General features: G+C 48.0%; 1 protein-coding gene and 1 long non-coding RNA gene across 9 annotated transcripts in view; one reads left to right on the forward strand and one right to left on the reverse strand.

Annotated features, from left to right (window-relative positions):
* The window catches only part of CCDC9B (coiled-coil domain containing 9B), a 147,806-nt gene that overhangs the window by 29,644 nt on the left and 96,723 nt on the right, over positions 1–21,439 (forward strand). The window contains exon 3 of one of the 8 annotated variants that reach the window (XM_075129703.1): positions 36–498. The exons of 4 other annotated variants lie outside the window; for them this stretch is intronic. In XM_075129703.1, the coding sequence (XP_074985804.1) occupies positions 412–498 (87 nt within the window). In that variant the 5' untranslated portion in view covers positions 36–411. Of the gene's footprint in view, positions 1–35; positions 499–5,520; positions 5,772–6,035; positions 6,068–21,439 lie in introns of those variants that run through there. 3 more of the 8 variants (XM_075129704.1, XM_048852802.2, XM_048852807.2) reach the window with 3 other exon arrangements.
* The window catches only part of LOC125637794 (uncharacterized), a 41,558-nt gene continuing 30,892 nt past the window's right edge, over positions 10,774–21,439 (reverse strand). The window contains exon 4 of the long non-coding RNA XR_007357080.2: positions 10,774–13,575. This is a non-coding gene — a long non-coding RNA (uncharacterized LOC125637794). The remainder of the gene's footprint in view (positions 13,576–21,439) is intronic.

Below are 21,439 nucleotides of genomic sequence, written 5' to 3' on the forward strand. Positions count from 1 at the left end.
ACAATAACTGACTGTGTTTTTTCATACTCCCACAGCCGCAACAGCCAGGCCCTCAAGGACAGGGCCTCTATCAACAAGAGGAGATTCAGCAGTGGAGGAAGCAGGATGAGGAAAATAAAAAAGAGGAGTTTACCGTGTGGTGGATGCTAGGGACTGACTCCTGGATAAGCTACACACTGTGCAGGACCATTTCTGGGCTCAGAAAACCAGCATGGATCGGTGGGAAAGGATTGTTCTGCAGACCTCGGATGACCAGCAGTGGCGAGAGAATTTCAGGCTGAGGAAGGCAACCTTTTTTGAGATCTGTGCTGAACTGACCCTGGAGCTGCAGCAGCAGTGTACCAACATGCAGTACTCCATGTCCAAGGACAAGTGGGTTGCCATTGTCATCTGGAAGTTGGCCACCCTTGCATGCTGTTGGTTGTAGCCAGCCAATCTGGTGTAGGGAGATCAACTGTTGGAGCTATTGTCATGCAGGTGTGTCATGCCATCGAAAAGGTACTGTGATACTGGGTTAAAAAGCTTAACAGGAGATTATTGATGGTTTTGCAAGCATGGGGTTTTCAAACTTTACTGGGCATGTGCCTATAATTTGCCCCTTCCCTAAGTCACAGAATTTATAAACAGAAAGGGGTATTTCTCCACGGTGCTCCAAGGGCTGGTTGACAACTACGGCAAGTTTATGGACATAAATTCAGGGTAGCCTGGAAGGGCCCACAATGCTAGGATCTTTTGGGAGTCAGTTCTGGTTACATTCATGGAGAAAGGACTGTTTGCCCCAGTGATCACTCCAGACATTAAAGGTGTGGAGGTTGCTCCGATTATCCTGGGAGACCTGGTTTATCTTCTGCTTCCCTGGTTAATGAAGCCATTCACAGGCTGGTTGGGCAGAAGGAAGGCCATTTTTAGCTACCGACTCAGCAATTGCACAATGATAGTGGAGCGTGCATTTGGCTGTTAGGAAGGTGATGCTGTTTATGGAATAGGTTGCAAACAGCAGAAAAAAAACCTCATTCCAACTATTATAGCTGCCTTCTGCACAATATTTGTGAGAGTAAGGGAGAAAGCCCAAATTGCTGGGTGGGAGGCTGAGGGGCAGACACATGCTCAGAAGTTCAAGCAGCCAGCATCGCATCCCACAGAAAATGGAAACAGCCAGGATAATATTGCCAGGGATGCCTATTGTTCTGATTTGGAGTCTCAGGCCTGAAAATGTGCAGCTGTCCATCCAGTGTTAACCTAGGGCGGGGGATGAGGCTGGGATGGAATGTGAACTGGGCACTCTGGTTTCTGGGTGGTGGAAGTGAAACGTTGTGGTAATGCTTCATTTACCGTGTGTCTCTGCCGACATATTTTTGTGAAACCCTATGATTTATTTCACTTTTAAGGGTTTTCTGTGTTTAATGCAGTGCTGACTCATTAGCAATGAATTTTTATCATTTTGTTATTAAACAGCAAATATGTAACAAACAAAAAAGAGTTTCAACTGAACCAATAACAAAACAATTTTTAGTATGAAACAATACATTTTAAAAAGAATCTATTAACTAACAATGGTAAAGAAACCTTTAATTAAAACAACAGTGAAGCCACGACTGAAAGTGCAACAGTGCAGAACAAAAGTATAGGGGGACTCTGCCCCTTCTTGTTTGTGGGTACTTCTGGGGTTGAGTCGTGTGGCTTGAAGTTACATGCGGTGTTGGAAGGCTCAAAAGAGCTGGGCTCCCAGGTGCAACTGTTCCCTGTGCCCAGAGGTTGGGTCTGTGAAGGGAGTGGCACCTGGGTGTATTGCTGTGGGGGTACAGCAGGGAGGAGTTGCTGGTATTTTCAGTAGCCTTTATTGCCCAAGGTCTGAAGAACTGGCTGGGTCCTGGCTGACAGGATGGCAGTGCCTGCTGCCCTACCAACAGCATGCTTTGCGGCAGAGCGTTTTGGCTTAGTATTGCACCCATGAGTTGCCTCTACATCTGCCTGTCTCTTTCCATGCTCTCTTTGGTCATGGTGATGCTTTCCCTGGCAACCGCCATGCTCTCCTTGGCCATGCCACGTTCTCTTGGGAGAGCTTCCTGTCTTTTTCCCTCTCCATCCGACAGTACTGCCTTCCCCTCTGCCGCCACCACGTCATCTGCTTGCATGGGTGTAGTTTGGAGGGGCGGGAGGGCATTGCCCCCCCCAAACTGCAAGCCTCGGGCAGGTGTGGAATTTGCCCTCCCTCCCCCATGTGCGGCCCCATTGGGCTGACTGGAGCCGCCCCCTCCAAATATAGAAGTCAAACTACGCCTGTCTGTTTGGTGGTGCGATGGGTGAAGACCAAAGCCGAATTCAAGCAGTCTCTGAGTATTTGCAGTTGCCAGCATAGCAACCCAGACTATTGTTGGATCCATGCCGGCCAAAAGCAAAGCAAAAATGGCGCTAGTCTGCCCAAAAGGGAAGTACAGGGTGGTGACAGTGCAAACATGGAATTTTAAAAAAAATTTGAATCTGCCTGGCTTCCCAAAATTCATAATGGAAAACTCCAGGATGCACACTGCTCAGCACCGAAGCAAAGGAGTCTGGGATACCCTCCAAGAATGCCATGCCCGTAGCACACAGCAAGCTGACAGTGTGCACACTCACTTTGAATTGAAAGATGGAACCAGGCGCTCTGTGTGTACACTCTTGGTGTGACTTCCACACTGCATGTTACCTGATGCATAGCAAAAAGCTTCAGGTTAAATCCCCCATGTAGACAAACCCTTAGTGTTTCTCCAAAAGGGCTGAACACAATTTTTTTTCAGTTAGTAAATCAGCCTTATGCACCTGCTAGAACCTATTGCTGTCTAGGTCAAAATGTTAGCAAGGAAAATACATTGCATGGTTAGAGAAAGGTACTATTTGGCAATAGCAGTTGCAGTATGGTAATGCCACAACCCTAACTTCCTTCCCTAGGCAGTGCAGTCCCAGACTCTCACACTCAGCTCTCGTCTTCCCCCATGTGTATCTCAGTGCCGCCCAGCAACTGAGAGCTCCAACTGACACAGGAGCTGTTGGAAGCAGCGTTGATGATTCAGCAGGCAGAGTGCTTTGCTGTGGATGTGGATCAGTACTCCTGCATGGAACTATAGGGGGACCTGACTGCTGAAGGTGCAGACTTAGGGATGTTGGGTCAGACTTTGTGCTGTGTATCCCTGGAGGTGCAGCACAAATGGCACAGCCTGGGAGAGGGGCAAAAATAGTTTAATGCCCCATTGGCACCTGTAGGATTCAGGGCTGTTCTGAGAGCTGGCCCAGCCTCTGGAAAAAGTCAGAGCAGCTCCAGGGACTGCTGTAACTTTCAGTAGCAGCCCATAGACACTGCTCGGCAGTCACTTCCTTTTCCACCCTCAGTTACCTCCCAGCATGCCTGTGCACTAGCGGCTCTGTGACCAACCTACAGCCATCTATGCCAGCCACTCACTGCCCCTTCACTGGGGTGTTCCTCAAAAACTAGTTAAGCACCTCAGCCACCAGAAAGGGGCCTCAACAGAGCCCAGAATCAGACCAAAGACATAAAACTGACCTCTTGTCCATTCATGTTCATTAAAGCTCTCCTGACACTTTTGATAAGAGCAGGCGTGTTAACTCAGGTGTCTCGGCCAAATCCCCCTTTGGAGAATTAGATTCTGCCTTCTGAAAACACTGTTGCTGTTTCACAAAGACATAAGATTCACTTCCAGACTTAAACAGCTATGTAGAGTTGTTGTGTGCTGTTAAACAGCTGTCACATTTTGCTTTAGAGGTGGGTGCATTTCAGCCCTTGGTGAGGTGAAGGTCCTTGTGAACAGTTTGCAAACTCTTCTGGGGATCCTTCGGGATGAAAGCTTCTATCAAAATGTCAGCAGTTATTAAGGTAGTTCTCTGCGTAAACACAAGCATTTGAGTCATCTTCAGTTTCTCTCATTCAGTCATCTCAGTGTCTTCAGCCAGATGGCTCGCAGGGCACCCATGGCTTCTTGCCTCCTTTCCCCCAACAGTGTCTTGTGCAACTCCTCCAGATCCCTCCATTTGCTCTCCTGCTTCATGAAGCCTCATTTCAAAGGCACCATCCTCCCTGCTGCGGACTGTAGGGGATTCCCTTTCTCATCCATAAGGTTTGCCACTGGGCACTATGAAGCAATCCTTCCCCCAAAGCACTGTCACTAAGTCACTCTGCCAGCTCCACGCTGGCCTGGGCTCTGATCCAAGATAGTTATGATGACTCTGCACAGACTATGAGCCTGATCCAAAGCCCATTAAAATCAATGGTAGTCTTTCCATTGACTTCAATGGGTTTTGGACCATGCTCCAGGTGAGCATAAGACAATAACACACTGTGACCTAATCATGTCTGTGTCTTTGTGATGCAGTGAACCACTCAACAACGTGTGTGAGGAAGTTGTTGGAGACGAAGAGGATGTTAGTGCTGGGGCCTCTCCATCAAAGGACGCAAGCACCTTTTGGCTATGACCTGTCATGTGGAGATATTGTGGACACCAAAACAATGCCTGTGTTTCTTTCTCTTGTTAGCCTGCAAGGACTTCAGCAAGGGCAAGATCATTCAGAGGGTGAGAGAGAGGACAGGCTGGCTATGCTAAAGGAGAGCAGAGCAGGACCAGGACAAGAAGCTGAAATAATGTTTTCAGCATAGGCAAACAAGAATGGGGATGGGGGGAGACCTCCTAAGTATCGACATGAGGGTGTCTGTAATGGAAAAGTTGGGTCAGAGCACAAATGCACTGTATCCATCCACCTGCTACTGCCAATATGTGAGTTGGGAAGTGGCAAACCTTTTCCATCATTATCACAATGCCCCTGACCTTTTCTCCGTGTTTCACAGGGAGGTCACTTTGAGGATGCTAATAAACTAAAACAACTATTCCTATCAAGAGAAAATGTGATCAGGAAAGATTCGTGCCTTTGCTCTCCCCATCTCTTCTATCTTCTTAGTAGCTTATCTTAAGAGGTAGTCAAATTATTCATTGCTAAGAATATGCCTAGCAAATGTAGGCCTTTTGCTGCTTGCAAATCATTTAGGAACCAATCCTGATTTCAGCAAATGTATTAGTTATTTATGACTATTCGCTGGATTGTTTGGATGAACAGTTTTGACCCTGTGGTTTGCTCAAGAACCATTCATCTTAGCTGTTTCCTATTTGTTATTCATGCTGTATGCTTGGCCACATACGCCACATGGTATTGTCTCTGCTACCTGATTAGATGAATGAAACATTTAAACAGGAAAATATCAAAAAGCAAATACAGAATAAGGTGCCTTTGATACAAGTTTTCAGATGAAGGGTCATTCATGCTAGAATTGATGAAACACTCAGGATCCATGAACATTTTCATGGCCAGGCTGCCAGTCATCCAAATAACCATGCAAACCAAATAACATGACCACTGTGAACAGCCGCGGAGTGAAGTCAGGCTGTTTGCAAATCCATTTTTCACTGTTCGCCACGGTTTACACTTTCCCATTTGGGGTTCTGGCATCTGTGAGTTAAAGGAAGTCATGGGGGGGAAGGGGAGTGTTTCTTTTAAAAAAGAGAGTGAGATTGAGAGGAGGACACAGGCACTCAAATACCCTGTCTGTGCTTGGTATATTAGGCAGCCCGTGCTCTTGGCTGGGAGCCCAGACAAGGCTTTTGTAATCAAAACATGATCTTGTATGCTGTGCAACCAGTGCTGAGAAAGGCCGTCTGATGACTCTCCTCTTTTAGCTCTGCTTTGGAATCCACCAGGCTTCACCGCCGAGGTCCAAAATGCAGCGATCTGTGAGTGCTGCCTTTGTTGTTACTGGGAGGGGAGTGGGGGGATTCATTTCTCTTTAAAAAAAAAGCCAAGAAGTGACTTGCGCTCACTCTCATTTTGTTGTTGTTGTTTTGGGGGGTTGTTTGTTGCCAACAGCTGTGTATCTAAAATGATCTGAGATGCGTGGGAGGGAGGGGAGTGGATTTCGTATGCCGGATTTCATGTACCGATCACTGGGGCAGTTTGCCGTCGCTGGCTTAGGATGTTGTTCTTATCCAGAAGGGTGGGAGCATTGGGAGGAAAAAACCCATAAAGCCAGGTAATGCTGGACATTACTCATCCTGGTACTGGGAGTCGGGGGGCTTTCAGCTACAGCTGTCAGATCAGAGGCAGAGAATATTTCTTAGAGAGCTGGTGCACTGTATTTCATAGAAAAATGCTAGTTTAGGGGCCTGTCCCTCTTCCTTTTCCCTTCCCCCACCTTCTCTCTCTCTCTCTCACCATCACTCCCTTCTGAGCTCTCTCACTTCAGAAACAGCTGATTGTGAAAGTCTGCAGGGAAAGATGTGCACAGAAAGATGATTCCTGAGACAAGAGGTGCTCTCAAGCACTGATGAGTTGCATAATGGGGGTGTGTGTTAGGAGTGGGGGGGACAGAATGAGACATTGCCATGTAACTGAAGCACATTGCCTCTTGCTTCCCTTGCCGCCTTTTGTTACATTTTCATTTTTAATAGAAAGAGGTCTTTCTTTACAGTGCTCTCTCTCTGTCTCTGAGGCATCAGGCTCTGCTTTCTGATTCATAGCACACTGCACACTTGTTCTGCCAAATCCATTTACAACTCCCTGCTCTAGACACTGTGACATACGGGTGCCTTGGTTCCCCGGAAGAGCTTTATTCCGGGTAGGGTGAAGTGTAGCCACTTTTCATCCTAAGTGGCAGCGCAGCCTGCATTCTTTCCAGCAGCTCAGGAATGGGCACATACCCTTGTTATCGACTGGCTCAGACCAGCAGCTAGTAAGAAAATGCTGACCACGTTTGGACGTACAATCAGTGCTCCCCAGAGAATCAGTGTCAGGGCTCAAAATGCTGCTCTGCATTTCTGTGGACAAGTTGTTTTTGTTCGGTTGCTATGTTTTTTCTGAGTGGGGCGGGTGTGGATTTCCATTTACTTCCCCCAAGTATTTTGATGAAACTGAGCACCCTTCCCCATCACCCAAAAATAGGCTGAATAACAGCAAAACTTTTCTGGCAGAAACATCTATCAGACTGGAATAATCTCCCTAGGGAAATGGTGGAAGCCCCATTGCTAGATTCATTTCAAACTGGACAAAACACTGACAAATATACAATAGGGAACAATCTTGCACAACCATGGGAAGAACTAGATGACCTAACAGATCTTTTTCAGTTCTGATTTGCCTTCTAAAAAAATCTGAATTCGCAATGGCTTTCCTGGAATGCGGCTCTGCTGTTATCCATTTACGTGAATTTAAAAGTTAAAGGTGTATATTTCAAGGCACACAATACACTGATCCCACCCTGAAAAAGGCAACATGCCCACCACTCTGCAAACACATAGCCTACCCACCCAGTACACTCAGAACAGAGAGTCTGTTGAGAGCGACACTGAATTCAGATTAACCAGTCTTGCAAAATTGCTATAAAATGTACCTTCCTCGGTGCAAAATCTGCTTACCTGCCACTGGATGATTGATGATAATGAAGAAAGAATATTTCATTCACCTGCAAAAATAAAAACGATAAAAAACGGCCGATTCGGAAAATTTTGCAGGACTGGCTTGCAAATTGTGGGTCTTTAGGAAGGACTGTTACAGCATCATTGACAAAGTATGACTGTTACTGATGGACTTCATGTTCAATCTTGACATGAATGAAAATATGTTGAAACAGAATGGGAGGTACCTTTTAGCGAACGAGTTTAGCTATCTTTTCCCTCACTAGTTTCTCTCCTGTTCCTTTTGATCCCATCGCATCTTACAGCCTAGGTCCTGATCATGAAATGAGCTCTATGCAGTCAGATCTCTGTGCCCACAGGGGAGCCCATTAATGTCAATGAGGCTCTGTTTGGGGTCAGGGGGTCTGCCTGCATGGAGCTCATTGCAGGATCAGGGCCTAAGCATGACTCGGTCAGTACTAGGATGGGAGATCCCCAAGGAACACTTACACGCTGCAAGAAGTGGTACTGGTTACCTAGTTGGCATCCTTCCCCAGTGTGATATTAAAAAAAATTGTGGTCCTGGCAACCACTAGTTCCTAAAGATCTCATGGGACTTTTTTAAGAGCAGTGATATTAAATTCTGACCAAATGCAAGTTTGATCATTATTATTACTTGTTGTTTTGTATTACCACAGTATTTGGGCTCCATTTTGTATTACCACAGTATTTGGGCTCCATTTTGTATTACCACAGTATTTGGGCTCCATAGTGCTATGTGCTGCACCAACACAAAACGGAAAGACAGTCGCTGCCCCAGAGAGCTCACAACCCAGATATTCTATTTGATCTGATCTGTCGCAATGCTTATATGGTGCCCTTCTCCTTGGTATCGGAATATCTCTTCTAATTGTCTGTACATAGAATCATAGAATATCAGGGTTGGAAGGGACCTCCGGAGGTCATCTAGTCCAACCCCCTGCTCAAAGCAGGACCAATCCCCAACTAAATCATCCCAGCCAGGGCTTTGTCAAGCCTGACCTTAAAAAATATCTAAGGAAGGAGATTCCACCACCTCCCTAGGTAACGCATTCCAGTGTTTCACCACCCTCCTAGTGAAAAAGTTTTTCCTCATATCCAACCTAAACCTCCCCCACTGCAACTTGAGACCGTTACTCCTTGTTCTGTCATCAACTACCACTGAGAACAGTCTAGATCCATCCTCTTTGGAACCCCCTTTCAGGTAGCTGAATGCAGCTATCAAATCCCCCCTCATTCTTCTCTTCCGCAGACTAAACGATCCCAGTTCCCTCAGACGATCCTCATACGTCATGTGTTCCAGTCCCCTAATCATTTTTGTTGCCCTCCTCTGGACGTTTTCCAATTTTTCCACATCCTTCTTGTAGTGTGGGGCCCAAAACTGGACACAGTACTCCAGATGAGGAATAGAGGGGAACGATCACGTCCCTCGATCTGCTGGCAATGCCCCTACTTATACATCACAAAATGCCATTGGCCTTCTTGGCAGCAAGGGCACACTGTTGACTCATATCCAGCTTCTCGTCCACTGTAACCCCTAGCTCCTTTTCTGCAGACCTGCTGCCTAGCCATTTGGTCCCTAGTCTGTAGCGGTGCATGGGATTCTTCCGTCCTAAGTGCAGGACTCTGCACTTGTCCTTGTTGAACCTCATCAGATGTTTTTTGGCCCAATCCTCTAATTTGTCTAAGTCCCTCTGTATCCTATCCCTAGTCCTATTTGGATTACTCAAATGAGGAGGGGTGGCAGGATCAGGCCAGTATTGTACGCAGTAGTTTGATCCTTACTTTAAACTGTATGATCCCGTATTTGTTCATGTCACATAGGACCACCTATGACTTTTCAGCAGTTAGGCACTTAATAGTAGAGAAAAAGAAAAGTTGGTTTCCCAATTCTTTTAATCACAGGGGATGTCTTCACTGCACTCATGAGGTGTGGCTACAGCTCATGCAGACATACCCGAGCTAGCTTTAATTTACCTAGCATGGGTCCTGGAGCAGCAAAGCTGCTACAGTGCAGGCTATACAAGCCCATCTGGAGCCGTGGGTACTCACTTGCAGGGCTAGCCTATATAATGATTTATTTCTCTCTGCTTACCTACGGTTCTCCCTGCACTTTCAAATGGGCCTGATGTTCTTCTTCACTTTTGTGATGCTTTAGGGGCTCACCCAGACCAGTAAGGGATTGTCTCACCATCTGCCCTATAGCCCTGAGTGCTTCTGTGCTGTGCTGCTTTGGCTCAGAGTCCTGACACCAGCAGCCTCCTCCCAGCACAATGGCCTGACCCTGACTCCCACCAGCCTGGTTACTCTGCCCCTCCAGTCCTCAGGCTCCCCAAAACTCCCTGGAGTGTCCAGTCCCTCTCACTGCACCCTCACAGAAATGATCAAGTTTGCTGCTCCCGGAAAGAGAAAATACACAGCAGGCTATTAGCTTCACTGGGGTTTACACTCCCTCCACTTTAATGCACAGCACTGAGTTGGTTTATAGTAAACGTGAAACAAATTTATTAACGAAAGGACATAGGCTTAAGTGACATCAGGTACACAGAATCAGGACAGAAATGGTTACAAACAAACGAGTTAAAATATGCTTCTAAGATTACAGTCTAACTTAACAAACTAGAATGAGCAGCGCGTGAATCGCCCCTTGGGGAAGGCTAGCCCCTGGCTTCGCCCCTTCTGCCAGAGGCCCTTCCCCTTGCCTACCAGATCCCAGAGCCCCCCCAACGCGGCTGCTGGCCTTTCCACTCCAGCCCCAGGCTGCCCGAGCACCCCCAACACTAGATCACTGGGTGGGTGGTGTGGCCCCAACCTCAGCACTCCCAGTCCTGAAGCCCCAGGTGGGAGGCCCAACCCCAGCCCCCTCACCCCTGGCCCAGTGCCCTCAGCCCCAGAGTGCCGGGCGTAAGGCAGCGCGGACCCGGTACCTGCAGCCCCAGTGCCAGGCGGCAAGGCCCCAGTGTCCCAAGTCCCAGTGTGCCAGGTAGGCAGCACGGCCCTAGCGCCCCCAGCCCCAGAGCGCCGGGCAGGCTGCACAGCCCCAGCACCCCCAGACCTGGAGTGCCGGGTGGCGCAAGCATCGGCTCCAGCTGCCCCAAGTCCCAGCCACAGGCTGCCCTAGCCCCAGGCGGGGGGAAGAGTGGGAAGCCGGAGGGGACCAGGGGGCAAAGCATGAATGGGGGCATGCTAGGATGTTTGGGGAGGCTTAGCCTCCCCAGGCCTATGATACTTGCCGCCCTTACAAACTAGAGTCTTTTCCAGCATGGTGGCCAGTCTTTGGCTGAAATCCAACACAGAGCCCACGGCACTCAGCTTTTTTGTCTCCTCAGGTGAAGGATAACCCAAAGTCCTTTTCCAGGTCTATATATTCCCCCAAAGTTCATTGTCCTGGTATCAAGAGCCAGGAAGGTCTCCTGGGGGATTCAGTGTCCTGCCATCTTCATCAAAGTGTCCCCTCATGGTGAGTTCCCATGTGATGTTTCCTGCTGCAATTTTACAGTGCAGATGAAGTCTTCCCCACTGCCTGCAAGCTGATTGCTTTGTTTACTGATGATGTATCCCATTGGTCCATGGCTAGCAAGGTAAAAAGAGGAAATTCACAACCCTAAGTCTAAGGGCATGTCTGCACTACAAACTTTTTTTGACTCAACTTATGTTGGCATAAAGCTGCTGCAGTTTGTGTATTGCTTGTGTGCATGCATAATTGGTTCCTTGTATCAGCGCTGCACGTACTCCCCAGGAGTTAGAGTAGCATCCGTGTTAGTCTGTATTCGCAAAAAGAACAGGAGGACTTGTGGCACCTTAGAGACTAACCAATTTATTTGAGCATAAGCTTTCGTGAGCTACAGCTCACTTCATCGGATGCAGGAATGTTTGTTTCAGTCACCATGGGTCGGTATCCCAGTGTGCAACTCACCAAAGTCCAGTGCACTGTCTGTTGGGAAGTTCTGGCAATGCATGATGGGGCAGAAATGAGTCGGGCAGGGTGACTGGGACTGCGGGGTCAAATTCCCATCATGCAGTTTTCTTCCCCCTATAATGCCATCGCTGTCCCAGAATTTTTGCACCTATTTTGAAAGTTCCACAAACTCATGTGGGACTTGTTGCTGTCTGCCATCTCTGACAGGAGCCCACACAGCTCTGCACTACTCTCATGAGCACTGCAGGCACAGGACACACGCCCCTCCGGTATTTGCAGAGCCAGAAGAGCTGCAGGGAATTCAATGATTTCCTGTAGGTCAGGTCGCTGTGGGACATCGCGAGAACCAATTCAACGTTGTTGTTGGCATTCACGGAGCAGCTGCAGATGGTGGAGCAGTGCTTCTGGGCCTGAGAAATGAGCACTGACTGATGGGACTGCATCGTAATGCAGGCGTGGGATGACAAGCAATGGCTGCAGAACTTTAGGATGCTCAAGACCCCATTCCTGGATCTGTGTGCTGAGTTCGCCCCAGGACTCCAGCTCAGGGACATAGAAATGGAAGCTGCACTGGCAGTGGAGAAATGAGTAGCGATCACACTGTGGAAACATGCAACACTGGATTGCTACAAATCAGTGGGAAAAATTATTTTGGAGTTGGAAAATCCACTGTGGGGGCCATTGTCATGTAAGTGTGTAGGGCCATTAATCATCTCCTGCTATGCAGGATTGTGACTCTTGGCAATGTGCAGGACATAGTGGATAGATCTGCAGCTATGGGGTTCCTGAACTGTGGTGGAGCAACAGACATGGAGCACGTCCTTATTATGGCACCAGACCACCTTGCCACAGAGTACATCAAACAGAAAGGGCTGCTTTTCTATGGTTATGCAAGCATTGGTGGATCACGAGGGACATTTCACCGACATCAATGTGGGCTGGTCAGAGAAGGTGCATGATTCTCCCATCTTTAAGAACACAGGACTCTTCAGAAAGCTACAAGCAGGGAATTTCTTGCCCAACTGGCAAACTATCATTGGCAATGTTGAAATGCCAATAGTGATCTTGGAGAACCCAGCCTACCCCTTACTCCCCTGGCTCATGAAGCTGTACACCAGTCACCTCGACAGCACCAAGGAAAGATTCAGCTACCAGCTCAGCAAATGCGGAATGACAGTTGAATGCGCTTATGGTAGACTGAAGGGATGCTGGTGCTGTTTACTCACAGGATTTGGTCTCAGTGAGAAAACTATCCCAATGGTTATAGCTGCCTGATGTGTCCTGCATAATACCTGTGAGGGGGAAAAGTTGCCACTAGAGTGGAGGTGGAGCAGCTGTCTGCTGAGCTTGAATAACCAGATACAAGGGCTATCAGAAGAGCTCAATATGGAGCTATATGGCTCAGGGAGGCTTTGAAAGAGCGTTTTAACGGCGAACCGCAGTAATGGGTTATGGTGTACTGTGCTCTACCTGGCCCTGCAGTTTGGGGGCCTGTTAGGAATTGTATGAACCTTGCTGTACATTTATAACTATTACACTGTTTGTCACAGATCCTGTGAGTTGTGTCAAAGTTTACAATCCCAGGTGAATGGGTGCTTTCACTACCACCAGCCATACAGCAGAATATGTTAGGAACCAATAAAGATTAATTATTTTAATTTTATTGAGTAACAAAAACATTTCAAATAATTTTGTGCAAGTTAAAAGCAAATACATTAAAACCTTAACAAATTTATGGAACAGAATTTAAAGAAGGGGAAGGAACATTCATGTCCATTTTAGCTACATATACATCAACCGTGGCTCTCACTGGCCAGTGTATGAGAAGTTGTGGTTGTCAATTTCCCCCGGAGTGAAATGGTGGGGTACGGATGTGGCCCTCAATGCCATGTGGAATGTTGAGAGGGATGTAGGGAGGTGCTGCAGTGGAGTTTTCCATGAGTCTGCAGCATCTGTGTTTGCTACCAGAGAAGACCCATCTCCAACTCCGACTTCTCGGCTTTTCTCCTTTCCACTCTTTCCTTCTCCACACAGTGTGCAATGCTCACCCCTCAGGCCCTCTGTTCAGTCTGATGCAGCACTGGCTTGCAGGAACTTACTGAACATGTCAGTCTGAGTCCTCTTCTTTCTCCTTATCTGGCTCAAGATTTTCATGTAGAGGGGGAACCTCAAGGCCACATCAGCAGTAGCCTACAGATAAAATACAGAGAGTGATTGTCAGTATAGTCACAATGGAAAGTGAAAGTTAAGATTCAGAAGTCCCTTCCTTTGCTCCCCTAAAGTTTTAAACACAACATACTTATTGAAACTTCTGCTTATGCACCAGCCATAAGTATGGTTCACCAGGGGTGAGAGAATTGAGGATGGAATTACTCGGTTGCATGAAATATGATAGGGCAATGGCACTGAATGCTGCACTGTTTTCCAAAGGTGATGCGGATTTTAGCTGAGATCTCACTCCTGAGTTTAACAAAAGCACAGACAACGCAGCTGTAGCTGGCATTCTGAAGTCATCCAGGCCCATATGCTGCTAGCCTGTGTGCTGCAATGGTGCCTACTGAAGTTATCACTGAGTGGCGCGGGAAAGCATCCTACCGCAGAGGGAGAAATAAGGCTGCCCTTCCTAGAAACCTTCAGCAGAGGATTGCAGAGTACCTCCATGGAAGCTTCATTGAGTTCAGACAGGAGAATTCAAGGGATGTCCCTGTGTACATAAACAAACTGCTCTGCATCCCGTCCCGTCTCCCCCGCAACTCTACAGGGGAATGACAAGCAGATAACACCCCTCCCTCTGTTGTACTTATACCTCTTCTAGTATGAGTAAATTAATGAAAAGTCACTAGATGTGTCCTGTTAATTTGGGGGTGCCATCAGTACATCATTGTAACTGGAAATAAATTTACACACTTATCCAAGGGTACTTCCCCTGCATCGGGCTCGCCCGTGCTCGACTGCCAGGACTGCCTGCAGTGGAGTCTCAAACAGCTTCTGGCTTGAAGCATAGCTTGACCCCCCTGTTGCATGTCCCTCCTCCTCCTCCTCCAGCACCTTCTCCTTGTTGATACCAGGGCCTGTGACACAAACCTAGCCCAATGATGGACCTGGTGGAAGGAGGAGTTCGAGCTGTTCACAGGCCTGGCCATGCAGGATGACACAGCAGGAAAGTAAAACTGTTATTTGACCTCACTGGGGAACAAGGCAGAGAAGTCTGCAGCACTCTGAAATTCACCCCTGCCTCAAGCCTCATAGTAGTACCGTTCTAGGAGCCCCGGGGGTGTATTGCTCCCCAAAGCAGAATGAAACTGTGGCCTGACACAAGCTTCTCGCTAAAGACCAGTCCAAAGGGAAGGGGAAAGACCCCTTATATTACTGCCTTACACACACTGGCTGCTACATGCAATTCTGGGGACTTGACAGTCTCCCTAATTCAAAACAGGATAGTCTGTGGCACTTGGGATCACCGCCTGTGGGAGTGGCTGCTTCAGGAAGGCAATCTCACATTAGACAAATGCTTAGACATGGGCTGCAGCGGAAACGTCAAGAGAAAGGATGAAAGCCCTAGGAGACACAAACATCCCCAGAAGCACATGCAGGGAGACAACAGCAAAGGAGATCAGGTGGCCAGTGGTCCGTACCCATAGTGAGATGAATTTACTGTGTGAGACAGCAGGAGAAGGTAAGGGACATGTGCCCCGCACAATGACATCACTGCAAGGAATGTGGCAAGTTGAACCATTTTAGCCATGTGCGCACAAGCAGAGGAAGATCCCAGAAAGATTCAGTCAGACTTGTCCAAGAGAGGGATCATGGGTGGAAGGTATCGAAGGCAGGGGAAGGTTCAGCCTACCCAAACTGCCTATGTGGCCCCACCCATACTCCCCCCCACAGGTCCCCTCCTGCTTCCTGCCGTGGTCTGCTGAGGCTCTTGGCCGGGGCCCAGGGCCCCAGGACCAGTGGTGCTGGAACCAGGGGGGCCAGGGGGCCATAGCCCTCCCACTTTTTGAAAGTGGACAGGTCTGGCCCATCCACTTTTCACCAGGGCAGACCTCTTCCCCCTCCTTTCCCCCTCCTTTCACAGGAGCCTGGGCAGCTGTGGGGAGCTGCGGCAGAACCTCCACCTGCCTGGAGGGGGGGGGCTGAGAGCAGCCCCTGGCCCATGTCCCCACTCCCTGGGCTCCCCAGCCACCCAGGGCAGGAGGAGGGTCCGTGACTCCATGCCGGCTCCCCACAACTGCCTGTGGGGGAGGGCCTTGGAGCTGCAGCCCGGCCATGGTAAGAGCCATGCAGGCATTGCCCCAGGCAGGTGGGGAGCCCAGGGGGCAGGGACACGGGCCAGGGGCTGCTCAGGACCCCGCACCACAGGCAGGTGGAGGGTCCATGGCTCTTAACGTATCTGGGCTGTGGCTCCGAGGCCCACTCCTGGACAGAGCTGGGTTGCAGAGAGCTGCGCGGGCAGCTGTGGGGAGACTGGGTCCCTCCACCTGCCCTGGGTGGGGGGCCTGGGACACGGGCAGGCGGCTGCCTTCATCTCCATCTTGGGCGGAGGCCCCCCCCACACTTTTGGGAGGGCTCCGGTGCCCTTGCCCCTGGCTGGGGCTAGTAGGGGCCGGCCTGCAGCTAGGGACTCTGGGCGGCTGGAGCCAGTGCTCATGCTGCCTGCCCACCGGCGATCCTGGGTGGGAGTGTGGGCCATGCTCAGCTGCCTGCGCGCCCACCACTCTGGGGCTCGGGCTGGAGACCACGCTGCCTGCCCGCCCGCCTGCCCGCCCGCCTTCTGGGCTCCAGCGGGAGAAAGGGGGAGAGTGGGGTGGGGCCCTGGGCAAAAGGGGCAGGATGGCCAGGGGTGAGCCTCCCCAAGCCCGTGGTTCACCCGCTGCCCATGAGGGGGATGGCGCCTCAGACAGTGTTGACCTCTTGACTCTGTCCTTGAGTCCGAGAACATATCAGGTTCAGACTTTTGGGAAGGAAATCAACAAGGGACACCACCAACCTCAGTGCAAGCAACAATGTTAACAAGGAAGTGCCCTGTGTGAGTTCAGCTGGATAGGGGGCCTCCTGCAATGTGATTCCTTGGGGTGAATTGGACCCGAACACACACATTAAAAAGAGCAAGCAGAATCTAATAATGTATAATGAGATCATAATGAAGCCTGTAGGAAAATGTGACTGTGACCCTAAGAGAACCACACTGCCAGATGGCAAGAAGCTTCCTGGTATGTAACAACAAAACTCAGCTGCTCTAACTAGCTCAATACACTTCACACATTGTTGTCATGATATCCACATAAGAAGTGTCATGTAATATATTATTTGAAAACTAACAACATGCTGGTTGTTAATATCGCTGTGAAATATATGTAACAACACTGTATGTGAAATTGTGGATTCTCTCTGATATTGTGTTTTGGAGTCTGTAAACAGACAAAGGAGAAAAAACAGGGTTTTTTCCAGACAAAGGAGGAAGCCAAACACCTCTTTGGTTCAGTTCCAAATCAAGCCAGGTATAACCAGAGGCAGGGACAGTGTGCTATTCATTTGCATATTGCGGGAAAATAATTTACCTTGTAAATCACAGAAGACTGCAAAATTAACATGGCGTGGGCTCCATGCTGAACACAGAAAGCTGAGCTTTCTGATTTTGATGGCAAAAATAAATTTTGGGGATGTATGGAAAATGCTGGAAAAATTTGGGGATCCATTGCCTGAGAGAACAAAGAAGCCAGCACTTTGTATCTACGAAAGATGGGTCCTCCCACTAAAACAGGCTGGAGAACTCGGTGTGAGTAGGAAACTAGGTGAGGCAAAGCTGTATCTTGCTGGAATTAAGTTGTAGACACTAGAAAGTGGGTTATTTCTGTTTTGTTTGTTTGTAACTCTTTCATATCTCTTCCATTCTTGCTTGAAAGCACTTAAATCTGTTAATAAACTTATAGGTTTATTGCAAACTATCTCAGTCTTGTGTAGTAAGGTGGAATGTATCACCCCAGCTGAGCTAACAAGCTGTTGTGAGTACTGGCTCTCTGAAGCCAGTGAACTTGGTATTACCTCCATGAGTGTCCAATAAGAGGAACTGGAAACTGCAGGGGAGATGGTTATGGGCAGACTCGGGATTGGAAGTGTTCTTGGGATCCCCCTGCAAGGAATAACTGGGCTGGTGGAAGCTGAGGGAGAGACCTTTGTGCTGTGGGTAGGCTGCTGGTGTCAGGGCTCTGAACCAAAGCTGCATAGCCTAAAGGCTCCCAAGATTACAAGGCAGGCAGTTATACAACCCGTTACTGGTCTGGGTGAGTTGCCAAAGTGTCATAGTGACCTCACAGTAACTAACCTGAAAAGTAATAGACGGTACCAACTGAAGTTTGTGGTGATGGATGGTAAGTGCCACAAACTTCTCTTGGGGAATAGAGCCATGGACACAGCAGCAGAATTTAATAGCTGCAGTGCAAGAAGTAAACGGAGGAGTCCCATGGACCATGGAGACAGTTTCAAAAGCATATGGGAATGTTTTCAAAGGCAACAGATGCCTGGAAGGAAAGCTGTGACTGGAAGCAGACCCCACAGTGGAACCTGTGTGCTTACAACAGAGGAAAGTTCCAGTGACACTATGTAATCCAGTGTGCAAGGAGTTCAAAAGTCTGCAGAACAGGGGTATCAGAAGCCAGTATAGCCTGGGTGAGCAGTATGGTGTGGCAAAAAAGCCACCAGGTAAATCAAACATCTCCACAGATCCAAAGCCACTCAACAAGGCATTGAAAAGAAGCCACTGCCCACAGTTGATGACATCTTGTCAGAACTTTCCAAAGCCAGAATCTTTGTCACAGAATCAGGGTCTGTGATGTGAGGAACAGGTTTTGGCACATACCCTTGGCCAGAGTGTCCAGTATGCTGACAGCCTTCGCAACACCATTTGGTTTCTACAGATGGTTGCACATTATGATGGGTGAAAACCCAGCCCCGGGCATGTTCCAGTGAAGACTCCTCCTGGACTGGAAGGACTGCCTGTGGTTAAAATGATTGCAGATGATATCCTCATTGTGGTGAAGTGAGCAATGATACAGAAGCTGGACAAGATCCTGACAGAAAACTACAAGCTTTTCTACAGCAATATAGGGACAAGAACATACAACTTAACCCCAAAAACATGTGACTCAAACAGCGTGAGATGACATACCTCGGACATTTGCTTACAGCAATGGGACTGAAAGCAGATCCCAACAAGACCAAGGCAGTCAGAGACATGCCAGCTCCAGTGGATGTGGACAGTGCTTCATGGGAATGATAAATTTTCTGTCCCAGTAATTACCACCCAGTAATAGTGCAATCAGACCACAAACCCCTAGAGACAAACACCTGTCAGGGATGATCTGGGTGTATCTTTGGTCCTGACTCAGAACAGGGGACTGAGGTCTCAACTCTTGAGGTCTCTTCCAGCCTTACACTTCTATAATTCTATAACAAAGCCTCTTCTTAATACTCCAGAAAAGATTGTAAAACATGTTGCTGCACCTCCAGAACTACCAGGTAAAGACCAGATATTGTCCAAGATGATTACCGGTGTTAGCCGACACCCTGAGCAAGGCGTAGATACAAGTTGGGGGAAAGGGATCAGGACACTGAATCCATAAACATGCTGCACTATCTCCCAGTTTTAACAGTGACGCTGATGGAAATAAAGAGGCTACATAAAAGAACATCCAGCTACGAGTGTGAGGGTTCGGTCAGAGAGACCCCCTTGGGACTGTCACCTGATGTGCTGAAACTACCTCTAAGCCTGTTTTCTTTGTCAGCTTGGGACTCCAAAACCCTGTCTTGTTGAGCCAGACACGCTAGCCTGCGGCAACACAGACCCAGGGTCTGAACCATTCACCCAAAGCTGCAGACTTAACTGAAAACAGCTTAGCAAGTACTCCTGTCTCCAGCACTTAGACACCCAGCTCCCAATGGGATCCAAACCCAAATAAATCCGTTTTATTCTGTATAAATCTTATACAGGGTAAACTCATAAATTGTCTGCCCTCTATAACACTGATAGAGAGATATGCACAGCTGTTTTCTCCCCCGGGTATTAATCACTTACTCTGGGTTTACTAATAAACAAAAGTGATTTTATTAAGAATAAAAAGTAGGATTTAAGTGGTTTCAAGTAATAACAGACAGAACAATGTAAGTTACCAAGCAAAATAAAACAAAACATGCAAGTCTAAGCCCAATACATTAAGAAACTGAATACAGGTAAATCTCACCCTCAGAGATGTTCCAATAAGCTTCTTTCACAGACTAGACACCTTCCTAGTCTGGGCCCAATCCTTTTCCCGGTGCAGTTCTTGTTAGTTCCAGCTCAGGTGGTAACTAGGGGATTTCTCATGACTGGCCCCCCTTTGTTCTGTTCCACCCCCTTTTTTAGCTTTGGCACAAGGCAGGAATCTTTTGTCTCTCTGGATCCCCACCCCTCCTTCTAAATGGAAAAGCACCAGGTTTAAGATGGATTCCAGTTCAGGTGACATGATCACATATCACTGTAAGACCTCCTTCTTCATTACCTAGTAGCTGGAAGACACGTACACAGGAAGGCTTGCAGGTAAACAAACCCATTCACAGTTCATTAATTCTGAAGCACACTTAATGGCTTCCATTTAAGATGTTTACATCAGTAATACACATTTATATCTTATTCTCCTAACTCCAGACATGGAGTAGATCATAAGCTTTGTAATGATACCTTACAAGAGACCTTTTGCACGGAGCATATTCCAGTTACATCATATTCACACTTTTATAAACATATTTCCATAAAACATATGGAGTGCAACGTCACAACCTGCAGTCAGGAGAAAGCAGGATGACCAGAAGACAAAAGCCAACTACCAATAGGAGCAGAAGCATACTTTCAAATGAAAGATTATCTGAGTTTGTAGGATAGAATCATATTTCAAGGACAGAGACCTGTTGTCCCACCTCGTTACGTAAGGATGTCATGCAAAAAATATACATGCTTCACACTTGGTCATTGACAGCTCCCTTACATGGGCTTGAGAGTGTATTTACTGACTGGAGATGAGCACACAGTTCTGCTCCTTGCTAGAGGAGTGTGACACCTGCTGGTCATATAATAATCACTAGCAGAAAGAGGCCGTTACTATGTGAGCTGCCCACCCAACCTGGGAAAAGATGGGAGTGGAATTACCCTCAAGGAAAAGCAGCACTTATTACAGCGGACTACTATTCAAATTTGTGGGAGGTCAGTGCCCTTTCTGATGCAAGAAACAAGTTAGTGACTGATAAACTTTGTGAGATATGGCATTTCAGACAATGTATTCACTAACAATGAACCTCAATTTGCCTTGGAAGAATTCAAGGAATTTGCATGCAAATGGGAGTGTGACCACCACATATTCTTTCCAACATACACACAGAGTAATGGTAGGGTGGAATCAGCTGTGAAAACAGCCAAGAGACTGTTACACAAAGCTGCTTCTTCAGATCCGTCCCTTGTTAGCATTTTTGGCACACAGGAATACCCTATCACGGGATGCCAAAACAGTCCAGAACAGACACTGATGGGATGAAGGACTCTGCTACCAGGGAGAGGAGACCTGTTGCAGACAGAAGGCTGGAGACACTGCTGAGAGGAGATTGGCCAACAATCAGAGAAAGCAGGCCATGTGGTAGGTTAGCCAAGGACCTACCAGCTTTGGAGACAGACACTCCTGTAAGGATCCAGACGTTAGGGAGACACCAGAAGGAGTGGACTAAAAATGTCATGAGGGATGCATTGGCAGCCAGGTCATACATGGTGACTATGCAAGAAGGACAAGTGATCCAAAAGAACAGGAGGCACTTATGAGCCAGCAGACACAATACCTAGAGGAGCCCACAGAGATACAGAGATCATCATAGAATGGAGAAACGGTACCATCTGGAGGCCAACACCACAGGGAAGAAGGAGACTCCACAGAAAGATAGTTTGGTAGAGTTTGAGACAGGTGATAGAGACAGAGATAGGTCACTCCTGGTGTGGTTATCTGTTGAGGAGACCAAACTATCTCAGACTATGTAA

This window comes from Caretta caretta, chromosome 6 (assembly GCF_965140235.1).
Source record: "Caretta caretta isolate rCarCar2 chromosome 6, rCarCar1.hap1, whole genome shotgun sequence".
Classification (NCBI taxonomy): Eukaryota; Metazoa; Chordata; order Testudines; family Cheloniidae; genus Caretta; species Caretta caretta.